Source organism: Pagrus major, chromosome 21 (assembly GCF_040436345.1).
Source record: "Pagrus major chromosome 21, Pma_NU_1.0".
In the NCBI taxonomy this organism is placed as follows: Eukaryota; Metazoa; Chordata; class Actinopteri; order Spariformes; family Sparidae; genus Pagrus; species Pagrus major.
The window spans coordinates 32,119,894-32,134,463 of NC_133235.1; the positions used below are offsets into that span (position 1 = coordinate 32,119,894).

At 44.5% G+C, this 14,570-nt stretch overlaps 1 protein-coding gene across 1 annotated transcript in view; it reads right to left on the reverse strand.

Moving 5' to 3' along the window:
- The window catches only part of adcy8 (adenylate cyclase 8 (brain)), a 76,765-nt gene that overhangs the window by 26,497 nt on the left and 35,698 nt on the right, over positions 1 to 14,570 (reverse strand). The window contains exons 6-7 of the mRNA XM_073491251.1: positions 9,011 to 9,169; positions 7,048 to 7,318 (exon numbers count right to left, since the gene is read on the reverse strand). Coding sequence (XP_073347352.1) covers positions 7,048 to 7,318; positions 9,011 to 9,169 — 430 coding nt within the window. The remainder of the gene's footprint in view (positions 1 to 7,047; positions 7,319 to 9,010; positions 9,170 to 14,570) is intronic.

The following is a 14,570-nucleotide window of genomic DNA, read 5'->3' on the forward strand; positions in this document are numbered from 1 at the left end:
CTGTTCGCATTGTAATTCGACAGAAGTGGCGCGTCATGTCGGACGCCAGAAATCAACTTATTGAGGAGCGACAACGAAAAGCCCGTCTCTCAAGACGCAACACTCCGCTACCACAATGCATTGCACTAGTTTCTACACAGACAATTAAAGGGAGGCGTCAAAACGACAAAGGAGTTTTGATTTTGGTGCTTTTATTTTGCTAACTTGAACACAGAATGTGAGTGTGTTGTTTTTATAAAGGTCGGCGAGGCCAAACGCAAAAACAGCGACGCGGTGGACCAGCACCGCTGTCACACAGTGTGGTGTGATACCAGGCTGAGTGCAGACTGATCATTTGTTCACCTCTTCACACACACTCACAGACTTACTTCATCACTTGTGTTAAAAATGTCCAGGAGAACTTATTCACCTATTTTGTTGTGTCGTTGTTCAATCGCCTCTTTCCACACAGTGGTGGATGTCACAAATATATCATATACTCTGTTTTTTCCCGGGACTGCTACTGGAGGAAACTCTGGGATCTCCACTTAACTAAAAACAAAAGCTCAGCGGTGTAACCAGCTTTTGTCTGGAGCCTCTTTTGGGACCAGCAGGGTTTAACATGGATGAGAGGAAAAGAAGTGCATCTCTATATTGGAAAGGTGGATCCAGCACTTCAGAGGCCACTTCATAATGTCAATAAGACCTCTGCCCTCAGCCGTCCACTCACGACACGATGGCTCGGAGGGGAAGGTTGTTATAAGCCGCGCTGCCATGATTGTTTCTGAGCGTACACGTCCCTGAAGAAGCAGCACACAGCCTGAAGGGCACATGCTTCCATCCCTGACATTTCCCTCCTCTAAACCAGCCGGTGCGATGTGGCCCAGAGCGGTGGTCGGCTGTATGGGGCAGCGGTATGGGGTTACATGTTATGATACATATTAATAACAGGACATGTTTGTGTCTTGGAAATGCCAACACATGATGCCAGGAAAAAGGTCAAGTGGAGGCGGGGGGGTGACGCTCAGATCACACAATGTGAACATGTACAGCAGAATCAGAGGATGTTCATGTGCTGGATGTCTCACATGTCTGGTAGTGCGGCAGATTAACTTTAGAGCCAGAGAGCCACACGACTTGTTTGGAGCCGGTGTTCTTCAGAGGACTGCAGACGGCCCGTTATGTAAACCACAAACACGCCTCGGGCCAAATGAAGGATCTGGAGCGACGCTGTAGCACAAAGTGAAATAACTACCGGACAGATTGCCATGAAAGTTGCGACATACATATTCATGGATGAATCCAAATGAAGGTGTCGATCCTCTGCAGCTCCAACAGGTCAACAGTTACACTCGTCCTGCACCTCCATGATGGGATACTCTCTCCAGCCTCGACTGATCATCTGAGATCATTTCTGACATCAGTGTGCATACAGTACAGCAGCACAACATCCGTCCTGAGTGATTAACATGCGCCTTACTCTATATGGAAAAGGACACGTACAATCACTGGAGCAAGCAGACACAACATGTTTTACATAAAGAAATACATATTTTCACGTATAACGTTTGCCGAATTCACAAGAAGGCCAAAATTGTTAAGATTTTGTCAGAGACAGAGTTTTAAAGAGTTCACAAAGCTCCTCCTAACTCAACAAATCACTAAATTGAACAATTTTTTAAGGGAGTCTGGTGACTTTCTCCACAGGGACAAAGAAGTAGCCTATATTGGTTACTGTTTAGTGTATTTGTAAAATGTGACATGTTTAGATCAATAAAATGTTTCTTCTTTCATAAATTGAGTGTAAATGGTGAAATCAGTGTAAACAGTGTGTTCAAACAGCTGCTAAATGTTGGCAGGTCAGACTTTAGCACTTTAGACACAGAAGCAGACAGGCTGGTGCAGCCATGCTGCCACAAACTGACACTTTTTACAAGGAAACAAACAACTTACTGTTTTCATTTAATGCTGAATTTACAAGAAGGAGACAATGATTCAGAATCTGTTGTTGCCGTTTCACAAAGTTTTGTCTGAGTTCCTTCTCACTCAACAACTCTTAAAATTATGTGATTTATTAAGGGAGTCTGGTGATATTGTGGTTCAGTGGTTGGATCAGTTGTGTTCACAAACATCTGCTGCTGTAACATTGGCAGGTTTACAGAGCCAGAAAATATCATTTACTTGCAGTGAAGCACATGGAGATCAGACAGTGTGTAATCCATTCTGCCTGTTGTTGTGTCTTCTTCTTCTTCTTCTCTCATTTTAAACATCTAGTTTCTTCAGCTGACAGGAGAGTAAACACCTCAGAGGAGCAGCACCAACACAGACCGACACCGGGTAAGAAACGTGAAAATGGAGCCGTTTCTTTTTGGCCCGGATTTCACAGCGCAGAGACACTGAGTAACTGGGTCTTCTGAGGAAACACACAACCTCCTTTGAGGTGAAAGCAGTGTGACAGTGCTGTGCATCATGGGAGCCAGCAGGCACACAGTGAAGCATGAAAGAGGTAAAGACAGAGGCACTCAGCCGGTAGAGAGAGCCTACACAGAGCTGGGAGTCTGATTTCAGGGCTGCAGCTCGTCGGCCCGGACACACGAGTCTTTCCTGCTGATGAATCTTGTGAGTCTGATGACGGCAGTCAGTCCTGATAGTTCCCATAAACGCAGTGATGGACAGGATATGATGATGTTTATTCAATAGTCATCAGCGTACCTATCAATAAAAAACAGGATGATTGGAAGATAACGGTTTCCACGGACACGAGCACAGAGCTGTCACCTGGTTAGTGCACCTCACGCAGCCGTATGTAAAGAAGATGAATCATCCGTCATTACTCTTTATTGCATGTCTTCAAACAGCTACTTACAGTTAATGGAGGCTCCAGTTGTCCATGTCAGGACGTAGCTGTGTATTTATGCCTCTCACTGTACTGGCTGAATAAAAGGACTCAGCCAGCCAGCAGCTCTTGACCAAGACACAGTCCAGCACATTAACCCACATGATTTGTTGTTCCAACACTTCAGATGCTGTTAACACACCAGATGGGTTCATTAGTGAGCGTAACCTCAGATTCCACAGGGCACGTCCATGTCAAGCTACTGCAACGGCACGGCCGCCAGAGCCGAGCCACGACTGGGAGGCTGCTGAAACGTGCCACGCCTGCGAATACGTGCGAGTCTATTTTTGACAGCGGCGGACTCGTCAAACTGCACAGAGCAGATCGAGTCAAGCACGAGGTCAGACAGAGCATTCGGTCAATTTTCAAAATAAAACACCCTGAGTGTATCTACAGCACGACACAGTTGTAACATCACTGAACACCACACTAACACCATGTAGCTGACTCCCCGTGGCAAAAGCACAGAAGGCAAGGAAAAATAATGTAATAAATAAAAACTCAGCAAGTCAACAATGTCAGGCAGGCATGATGCTTCGTGTCTGCTGGAATCACTGACTGTGAATCGCTGATTTCCTGTTTAAAGGTCCAACATATACTTGCTTTTAACAATGCGTTGGCATGTGCATGATGGCTGCCTCACGTATCCTGTGTCTGTTTGTACTGCCGGTTGTGCACATCCTCAGAAATTAACGCTATGCGTCTGCAAAATGCAAAACACACATGAGCTGTACAGTAAGTGTAGGGCCGCTGAGGGGATGTGACAGGGTCAGGGGTCAGTCAGCACATCAGCAGCAGCAGGAACAACAGAGGGACTACAAGCAAACGTCTGCCATCTAGTGGTATCCTCCAGTAACACGTACAGTATATAGGCAAATATGTGAACAACTACGTTCATGTCTACGTGAATGCACAGTTAAAAAACAAGTATATCTCCAGTCGTTGTGCTAAGCTACGTCAGCTAGCTGCTCACATGAGAGTGGCATCAGTCGTCTTATCTCTCTCTCAGCAGGAAAGTGAGATATTTTTTATTAAGATGCCTTTAATTTGATCAGTAGAGCTGAACTCCACATGATTAATTTTTGGTGTTTAATTTATTCCAGATGGACAAAGGTTCAGACTTTTTAAGGCCTAAGAGCTCTCACCGCTAACTTCAAGTGTCTGTGTCAATCTGTTCAACTTACTATGAGACGTACGGACGTCCCAGTTAAAGATCAGACTGTTTGGATTTTACAGCAGTGAAAACTCTCACACACACATAACTGAAGAAAATGAATGCTCTTTCTCTTTTCCTACATTTCACTCACTCTATTTCCCTCTCTCTCACTGACGCACACACACACACACACACACACACACACACACACACACACACACACACACACACACTCATATTCCACCTTGTCCTCAATCCAGTGATGCTGAAAACTAAACCAGACCAACAGGAAGGGAAGGACGGGGACCCGGAGGACAGAAAACCACCGGAGAGGGAGAAGTTGGGCTCCAGGCGGAGCCGAGCGACGACATGAAAGACACTTAAAAACTCCTCCGAGGAGCCTTTGATATGCAAAGAGCCACTCTTTGAAATGACTGTCCTGACAGGCTTTCATTGTGCCAGAAACAAAGACGTGGCACTTTTCAGAAATAACATTCCTCTGCATCCAAACGCACAGTTACAGCAACCGCTATAAGCTCCTGACAGGCCCGCAGCGGCGGAGGAGGAGCTGCACAAATCCTCATATATACACAAGAGGTAACGCAGAGTTCAGCGTTAGCTCACGGCTGAAGGAGGTGAGACAAAAAAGCTGTGGCTCATTTGTCACAAAGAGAGTGAGGACAAGTTTCACTGAAGGCTGGAGAACACTGCTTTATCACGGAAGGTGACAGAAGTCCCATTGTGAGGATTATTTTTCATTCTACGTCAGAAATGAGATAGAAATTGTCATTTCTGAGATCTTAAAGTCCAAATTCATTTCATCTGCCTGTCTGTCGGTCTTTGAGTTTGTCCTCCACATATCTCAAGAACCGCTGATCCGATCTACTTCACACTTTTGTCTGGTTCTGCGAGTGTTTTTGAATGTTTTTTGGCCTGGAGGAGAAGCAGCAGGTTCCACAAAGTCAGCAGTTGGTTCTGGTGTAGGAACATCGAGTCCCGGCCGGGCGGAACAGCTCGTCCCCTAAAACAAATCTGTGGATGCAACTGCGGCCTGGATATGCAGCTTTATCCCCCCTTCCCTCTGAGCTATTATACATTAGTGACATATTTGTGAGTGTGAGTGTGAGTGTGGGGCAACACACACCTCCATGCAGGAGTCTGTGAATGACTTGTGGCTGTGTAGGCTCGGGACCAACTTTTTTCTGGAATGAAGCCCGGGACAGTGACTAAATAAAAACTGACCCTGAGCCTCATCTTTGCCAGCCTGGCGTACGGTTGTGGTGTTCTTCACATACATCTCAAAGTCTTCACAATAAAAGAAAAATGTAAGACATAAAATGCAGTTAAGATGTCGCCCCTCACTATGTCACATCAGAAACACCAGGCCAGATCACGCATCCATACAGGCACTGCTGTTAAAGGTCAGAATACAAAGGTAGATCCAAAACTATAGAGGCTGACATAACAGCTCACAGTTCACTACACACTTGCTGGAGCTACCTTTGTCTGCAGCGACTAGATGTTGTTAGCAAGTAGCTCAGTTAGCCGTGGAGCTACTGGCCCTATTAGCTGACTGGAGTTTACAGTTAACCAGCTGCCTGCCAGTGAACACAGCTGGACACCAGACTGGGACTTGTTACACCAGTCATACCAGTGGATTTCCATCCTGTATTAAAAAACAGGTGTTTTTTAAGGACAGCTGCAGACATTTCCACCAAAACTGGCGATCACAGAAGTCGGACCACCTCCATCTGTGATCGTGGTGACGAAAACAGGTGTTTGAAGCCAAACCATGATGTTTTCCTAACCCTAACCCTAAAAGTGGTTTTGTGCCTCCGGAGCGTAAGCACAGCACTGAAAATGAACGCTAAACAAATGTAAGGTTTGAACGTAGCTGTGGTTTTGTAGTAAGTTTTTGTCTAACAATTATTCTGTTAATATGGTTGATATTTCTCACTAATTTCTCATGGTTTATAAACAACATGACTAATAGAAAAATCCAGAAAATAATTTGCAGTAGAAAAATTCAGTATCATCTGCATAGCAGAGCATAATATCTCCTGGAGGGACCTCATGTATCGGGCGTCCAGGAGAGAAACCAGAACAGAATCATTGGTCACAAGTCAAAGACACATAATTAACACTGTCTTTGCTTTCAGTGTAACTTTCAGTTGACTGTCAGACCCTGCAGGCCAAATGCAACACAAACACACTCTTTGTATGTTTAATGTCATATTTGCTTTAATGTTCAATAAGCTAATTCAAAGATTTATTTGTCCATCCTTTCTTTTCACCCTGAATGCTGCTGTATATAAGCACTTCATCTAAAAAAACCCATTCAAATGCTTTAAAGAATGGCTTCAGAATCTGTGTCCACTGTATGGAAGGTAAAATGATGTTCTGGATGAACTGACCTTTAAAAAAAAAAAACATCCCTGCACCGCTTCCTCCAAAATCAGGAAATTTCGCAGACAAAACACCCAAAATGTCACCATGATGCCTCTGGGGGAGGGAGGAACCGACAAATGGAGGAGGGATGAAGGGGATGTTTTAATGGGCCACACAGTCAGAAGCTCGTCATCCTCACAAACAGGCAGGCTGACACACTGTGACGCGTTACCACGGCAACACAATCTCTCCACACAAAGCCGTCCACTCGTTCCCAGAAAAACAAAAGAAGACAGAACAACTAACAAACAGGCGACAAGATTCCCATGCACCGCAAAACATGTCCATCTTAAGAAGCCACTCCATCCTGCAGTGAGGCTTAAAGTGGTATTTTTAAATCTGACCTACAGGTTAAGATTATTTTACTTGTTTCAATTTGGTTTGAAAAACAGCTAAAATACTCTGCGAGAGGAATTCCCTCCCACAAAATGTTTTAATGGCCATGTTTGGATAGAAATAGCAGTTTAACCCTCAGTTGCAGAACGAGTTAGTCGTGAAGATCGACGTGTTTTCACAGTGTGATAAAGTGCACAACACCACTTGAACTACGAGCAGCGGCGGGACTTACGTTCTGCTTCCCCACGATGTTGTCGAAGGGAAGCTCGGGGCTCCAGGACGCCTCGTTGAAGGTGGTGCTGCTGGCCCGCCGGTCGGCCGAGCTGGCCGCCTCCTTCATGATGTCCTCCGGCAGCGTGAGCAGACTCTCCTCTGGCTGCTTGATGAGGTACGTCTCGATGTTGTGGCGGCGGAGGAAGTCGTTGCGGTCCTTCCCGTGGCCCTCCTCCACCTCGTAGTCCCCGTTCAAACAGTCCAGAGCCGCTTTGGAGATGTGGATCCTCCTGGAACGGGACGGGAAGAGTACAGTCAATTTTGAAGATGCAGTAGGCAGTTTTGGCCACTAGGAGGCAAACAAACTCCACAAAAAGCTGACTGACACAGAGTCCTGACACATTATCACCTTTTAAAGTTAACATGTGGGGGACCAGCTGCATATTGACACATTCAGCAGCCACAGCAGCATTATCCTCACAATGGAGAGGTGTTACTGTCCAGCTGGTGAAGGTACATCCAATTTTCATTTTTGGCTGCTACATGCTCCTTTTTCTTCAGCAGCTAGTGTCTGACTGTGTCTGTCTGCTGTCTGCTGCTGAGGAAATAGTGTAAAGTGATGAAAACAGCTGCCTGCTGCTGGAAACACTGAGACTAAACCAGAGAGGAAATGTGCCTAAAATATCAAACGAGCTTTGTATAACTGCAGAGTTGGTCAGAGTGTCGATACAAATGAGTTCTCTCAGTCTTTTGATTCATTATCGATCTATAAAGTACAGATTAGTGCAGCTTTAATAACAAAGAAAGAAAACAGAACATGAACAAGCAACAAAACTAAGAAAAAGGATTTAAGGTAAAAAAAAAAAAAAGACAAATTAAAAAGACAAATTAGATCTGTTACACAGATTTAAATGATAGTGCATGCTGCTTATCACATCTATTTCACTGGGAAACAGCCAAGGCAAGAGCTTGTTCATGTAATAGTGTTTGTTCTGTAGAGTCAGCTGACCTAAAACATGTGAAGCCACAGAGTAAGACACTATAAACTGTCCTCTCCTGCAGGACATACAGATCAGGCTCGGAGTGTCTCAGACAACAACAAATGGACGTATACTACAATCTACACACTAACTCTTGAACTTGTTCTTGAGGGAGTCCTTTGTAATAAAACTGACATAACCTTTTTGCAGCAGATTTATTTCACCAAGTCCTCCTTCAAGAATAAACATCATGCATGCCAGTTTGAAGCAGCTGATTTCAGAGACGCCTCCAGCCAATCAGTGCAGCTCAGGTGTGAATGAAGTCCTGCGCAGCGTCAGGTCAGTGAGCTCGAGCTTTAGGTCCAGTGTGTCCCAGCACTTATCGGAGGCTATACATCATCAGACAGTCAGAGATCTCCATAGCAGATGCTGGCAGGATATCTCAAACCAGCAGTTAGTGAACTGACAGAAGGTATTAAAAGTAGTTCTCACTATATTGGCGTGTTTGATTCCAGAGAATAATTTCCAGTCAGAAACATGCCGTCTACACTGAGAGAATATTTTCATAGAGGACTGATAAACAGCTTTGTCACATGGTGCAACAGCAGTCACCTGAAGCATTTTATCAGCCAAATGCTTTGTCCCAGACTTGAAGAAGTTCCCTCCAGGCGTTCCCGAGAATGGGAGAGAAGTCAGGTCACAGTGACCTTAACCTTTGACCTTTGACCAGCAAATTTTAATCTGTTAATCTGTGAGTCCCCTCAAGCCGTTCTTGAGATACCCTGATCACAAGACTGGGACCGATGGATGGACAAAACAAAAACACCATGCAACGACCGTCACCGGGGCGGAGGCATAAATATAGTTACCAGTATCCCCAATTCCACAACATCTGTAGTTAAATCCAAGCCGTGCACGTGTTTCCTGTCTGTCTCACTAACCAACACTCAAATTAGAGGCAAAATGCCTCCAACAAACCTTAAATCTTGTATCTTTACTCACCCTGGGATCCCTCCGGACTCCAGCTTGTTGGCGATGTCCACGTCCCAGGACCAGACGTCGAACTGCCACTTCCTGAGTCCCAACACGCCGCACAGCACAGAGCCTGAGTGAATCCCGATACGCATGTCGATGTCGTGTTTCGTACGTGATCGCACGTATCTGGAAGAAACACAACGAGTTGAGTTCAGTTTAAAAGTTACCATCGGATGGATGCAGTGGTCTGCCTGACTGCAAACTGCGAGATCCTTCTCATTACATATTGAACAGAAGAGTGAAAACCAAGGCTGCTGGACAGACCATAAAAATGCAAAGATTTATATGGTGTGCTTCGCTTTTATGCTGAGGAAATTCAGTCCAGGGGTGATTTTGGGTCAGTGTGTACAAAACCGTGTCTGTGCGACATTAATTCAGCAATGAATATACATGAAATTGACCTTCAGGTGAACAGATGCACAGATAACGCTGACGGACAAACATTGTTCACAAATCCACCAGGAAATGAGCACAATACACTTCACGCGTATCAGCGGGGTGAAAAACATTTCGGCAGACTTTTTCACAGCCGTTAATAAAACCTGCTCCTCATTTCATACTTTATTATCCCAGAACACAATGAACACAGGACAAACTGAGGCTGATACAACGTCTGTGAGGAGCAGACGGGGCTGTCACGCCCTTCCCTGCCTCCCGGACTCATTTCATGCTTCGTAACGGCAGTGATGAATGTGAGGTGAAAGGCATCCTGGGAGTTTGTGACAGGTGCTTAAAGTCGGTCGACTGCTGAACGACACCCGGGGCTGGAAATTAACTCAGACAAACTGCAGTTAGTCATGACGATGATGTGATACTTTATTGACTCTGCAGGGAGGTTGTTCACCTGACTGTGGAGGTCAGCGCCGCGCTTCGGATCAGACACACGATTACAGCCGAACAATCGGGGATCACGTGTCACGACAGCTTCTGTATGGGCGTCAGTCAGTATTCAGAGTGTCTTTACTTGCATGTGCAGAAAAGGGTGCATTAAAAACACCACGTCACTGAAAACAGGACACATTAAAACACGTTTACACTGAAATAGAAAAAGCTACATTTAAAAGAGCAGCAGGTCCTCGATGATTTGATGACTTGGACTGCAGCAGGGGAAAAAAATAACAAGATATAAAGAGCTGTGTGCTGAGGTAGAAGACTCGTCCTTACAGATTAAGATACTTTACGGCACCAGGGACAAACGATTATCTATAGATGGTTTTCTTTGCACCTTGTGTCTGAATGGTGCTGTATGACATTTCTCAATGAGCACTAAACACAAAATACAACAACAACAGCAATAATTGACCTGATGATGGCAGTTTAAACATCGCCAAACAATTCATCCTGTGGGGGAAACATGCACGTCTGCACCACATTCATGGTGATCCATCCGATATTTGATGAAAAATTTCACTCAATACCCCAAATGTGTTCCTGAAGTGTAAAGGTGGATTAGGCTGTGATGGTCAGAGTGTTTAGTTTTGTCTCCTTATACCTCAACGTGTTGTTGTCTCTCAGCTCCTGGACAGAGTTTATCCTGGTTGGACTGCTACGACAGATCAGATCGGATAAGTTGAGTTATAAACTGGATTTGACCTCCGCTGAGAGTTTGTCGTCCACGCGGTCCCTCAGTGCCTGCGCTGACGTACATCCATGATGAGTGTCTGTTGTCATCGTTGTGGAAAATCAGCCCAAATCAAAGGCCAGGAGCACTGAACATTTTCCCTTTTCGCTCCAAAGGTTCGTCTGCTTCACCAAACACTTTGGTGTCTGAGTGACTCAGAGCTCAGATGGACAGTTTCATTATGCCATCAAATTATTTCTACTCATTTGTGTTCATACATGCAGGTTAACAGCCGCCTTTGTATCCATTTAATAACTGAATGTTCTGTTTATTCATCATCAGCTTCTTATTCTTTTGATGATAATGTTCATGTTTACAAGAGGTGGGTTAATCACGACCGTGAGCTGTAGTGCCTCATTTATCAGCACCATTAATGCAGATCAAAATGTTTCTGTGAGAATCCTTGAGGTCAAACATGAGCACAGAGCGGCTGATTCTCACCGCAGCACACAGTCGACACAAAAATACAACAAAGAAACCCACGAGTCACGAGTCTGGCTACTGGAAAACACTCAATATTAGCGTGTCCACCCGGGGCTTAGGTTTAGATCAAAGCCGAGCCGAGGCGATAAAAAACGGGTCTACTGCAGAGTCAACTGACCCGGGTGTAAATGCAGAGTTCACACATTCACATTGCACACAAAAGCTGATCTCAGCAGGTTTAAGTGGGATTTTTGACCAGTAGAAAAGGCGTATTAGATCCATCGCTCCACCACTTTGCTGCAGACTGAAACATCTCAACAACTATTGAGTGGACTGTCATGGACGTTTGTACCCCACGCTGTGCAAAAAGCGAATAAAAAACAATGCAGGTGTTTACAAATGAAATGAATTGTTCCCGTACACGTCGTGATATCGTTTATACAATCAAGTTTGATCTAATTCACAGCTGGTTTTAAATTGTGATCTTTATCCAACATGTTATCTGGATAATGGAAAAACTCACTTAGTCAGTGTTAGTAACATTATAATAAGTGGAATTCCTGCTGTTTATCATCATTATATAAAAGAATTAAATATTAAATGCATTATTTTCCACCTTTTGTGTTGAAAAGGGCAGAAATTTGCATACAAAAACCACATTTCATATTTGAACAGGACACATTAAAACACTTTTACATTTAAAACAGCAGCAGGTCCTCGATGATACGATGACTTGGACTGGAGCAGGAAAAAAAAAAAATATAAAGAGCTGTGTGCTGAGGCAGAAGACTCGTCCTTACAGATTAAGATATTTTACGGCACCAGGGACAAACGATTATCTATAGATGGTTTTCTTTGCACCTTGTCCTGAGGGCAGCAGCTCAGAGTGGTGACTCATGGCTGTGATGTCAATATACACTCAAAAAATCATAACTGAGTCAATACAAGATTTAATAAGTGTAACTGATGAGCCTCACGGGACCATGAACAGACTCTGCACACCTGGCTGTGGTGTTTTCTCTTAAGGAAGAAGAAGAGCTACAGTCCTGAGGTCAGGCTCAGCTGTGCTTCAGGCTGAACGTTTGTTCTTACTGATCATACGTCTATTCTCTGCCATCACAGCACCAAACGATGTGACAGATATACAGTAAGAAACAACTGTGTGTGACGGTGTGAGCTACAGTCATCTGAGCCGCTGATCTGCTGTTAACAACCAGATCATTTATCTCATCAACGAGGAGCCTCCACACCTCTACTGCAACACACCTGGACACATTGACGTTGATTTTTTTCCCCAAAGAAAAGAAAAACTTAATGTCTTACATCTGCATTTACACGATAGGACCAATAATAAATAATTTGTCCTAACCGTCCTTTTGTAAAGCTCATAAAGTTTTCTCCAGATCACCAACTCATAAAACTCTGATATTTCTAAGGGAGTCTGGTGCTGATGTACTCGAGATTTGATCTGAGGATAAAGAGAACACATTCAAAGTCGGCACCAGGTTTAGCAGACAAATCCAGAGGCGAAGGATAACGTATCCAGATACAGATCCCATTTTAAATCCGGGTTTAATCACGATACCATCACCTGTTACAAATCAACCTGTTCACCTGTGGACCGGTCCGAACACGTGTTCTGGGAGAACTTCTCCAGTCTTTTGTTGCTCCTGTCTCAACTTGTTTGAATTCTGGATTGTATCGTTGTTTGACCGGTAAGAACACACTTACATCGACACAGTCACTATTAATTATGTGACGACACCTGCAGACGTCTTTATCTTTACTTCCTTTGATCAGCGTTTGAGCACCAAGCTGCACTCTGCAGCACAAAGTGGTCGTCTGTAGGCGGCTCGCCATATTGACTTAATAGTATACAGCACAAATCTCACAGCTTATCCGTCACTAATCCCTCCTTCCCCTCCAAACATCAGCGCCCTCCCCTCCCTCTCTGTCACGCTGACTGTGATGTGACGAGGCCAAAGTGTTACCGCGACAGAGAAGATAATCAAAATGAAAAACGCTCTGAGCTTTAAAAGCACAAACTCCGGCCTCTGCGTGCCTCTTCACGACTCGCTGCAGAGCGACTGTGTGCCGCCGACTTTATTTCTGCTTCATAGCTCATTTTTACATAAACTGAAGATTACACAGTCAGTTATGTGTCGCGATTCACGAGCTTATGAAATCTGCAAATCCCTGTTGTGTAATTTCAAAAAAACGATATCATCACAGAAAATATTTCTTCTCCCGTCTCAGTCATGCACGGATGTGTGATATGGTTGGACCTTGTAATTGCACGTTACTGATGTTCTGTAGAAACACAGCCGGGGGCTTATTCTTGCAAATGCAAATATTGCAGGGAAGCTTCTTTCAGATCACAGAGCAGGCGAACACAGTGCAGCGAGAAATGAGATGAAAGAAATGTAAAGATAAGGGCACTGTTGTCCAACGCCTCGGGGTGGAAGAGGTTTATTTTCTCCAGAAGATTCCTTTAAAGTTACAAGGAGACAGCTCAGGTGTGCTGCTGCTCTGACTCAACGTACTTGCAGCAAAGATCTGCTGTAGAAGTAAAAGTCATTCTGTGTGAGTTTTACGCATCAACAGAACATACAAGTGCCTCAAAACTGTATTTAAAGCCGTGTTAAGCCTCCGAAACCCACTGACACAATTTGCATCAAAACTCGCACACATTCTCCTCAGAGTCTAAACTTCCTGCAGTCGATCCTGAACACACAGCCGCCAAACACACTGCAGTGATGGCAGTATGAATAAATCACAGACAAATGTCCATAAATCCACATAGACACATTTTCTTCAGTATCAACCGTAATCCTCTACATCCAACAGAAACTGACAGCTTATACAGAAAGACTCAGCAAACTTTTAACAACTTAAAGTAAAAAAAAACAGGGTGACTCCATGGCAACAGCAGCGTACACTTCCTGTCTGTAGCAGCGGCACGTGAACATTTGCTTCTTTGGTTTTGTCTTTTGTTCTTTAGTTTTGGAGATCTGATGTGAAGCAGAGTGTCTGTGTGAGGTGAAGAGCCAGGTGCCTGCAGGCGTCAGCTGGCTGCTGATCAACACTGTGGTGTGACACGCGGCTCACAATGCTATAAAACCTGAGTCAGGCCTCATCACACGGACCTGACACACTTATCTTTAGCTTCAGAGTGACTTCCACTTCCTCTTTTTGACGTATCGTTGAAACGTAAACCTAAAACAAGACACTGCTCATTACTGCAGAACCTGGTTGAGAAAAATCATGTTTTTAAGTTTTCTTTAATCAAACAATCCACTGACTGGAATCTGTGCATCCATGGGCTCACTGCACGCAGGAGTCGGTTTGCCCCAATTTAAACAAAGCGTCATGATTTGGACTTTTGTTGTGGCTTCTTTCGTTGTTTCCTGCTCGTGTTTTCAGGAGTGCTCTGCAGAGGCTGGGCCTCTCACACACCTGCAGCTCATCGGATCATCAGCGCCA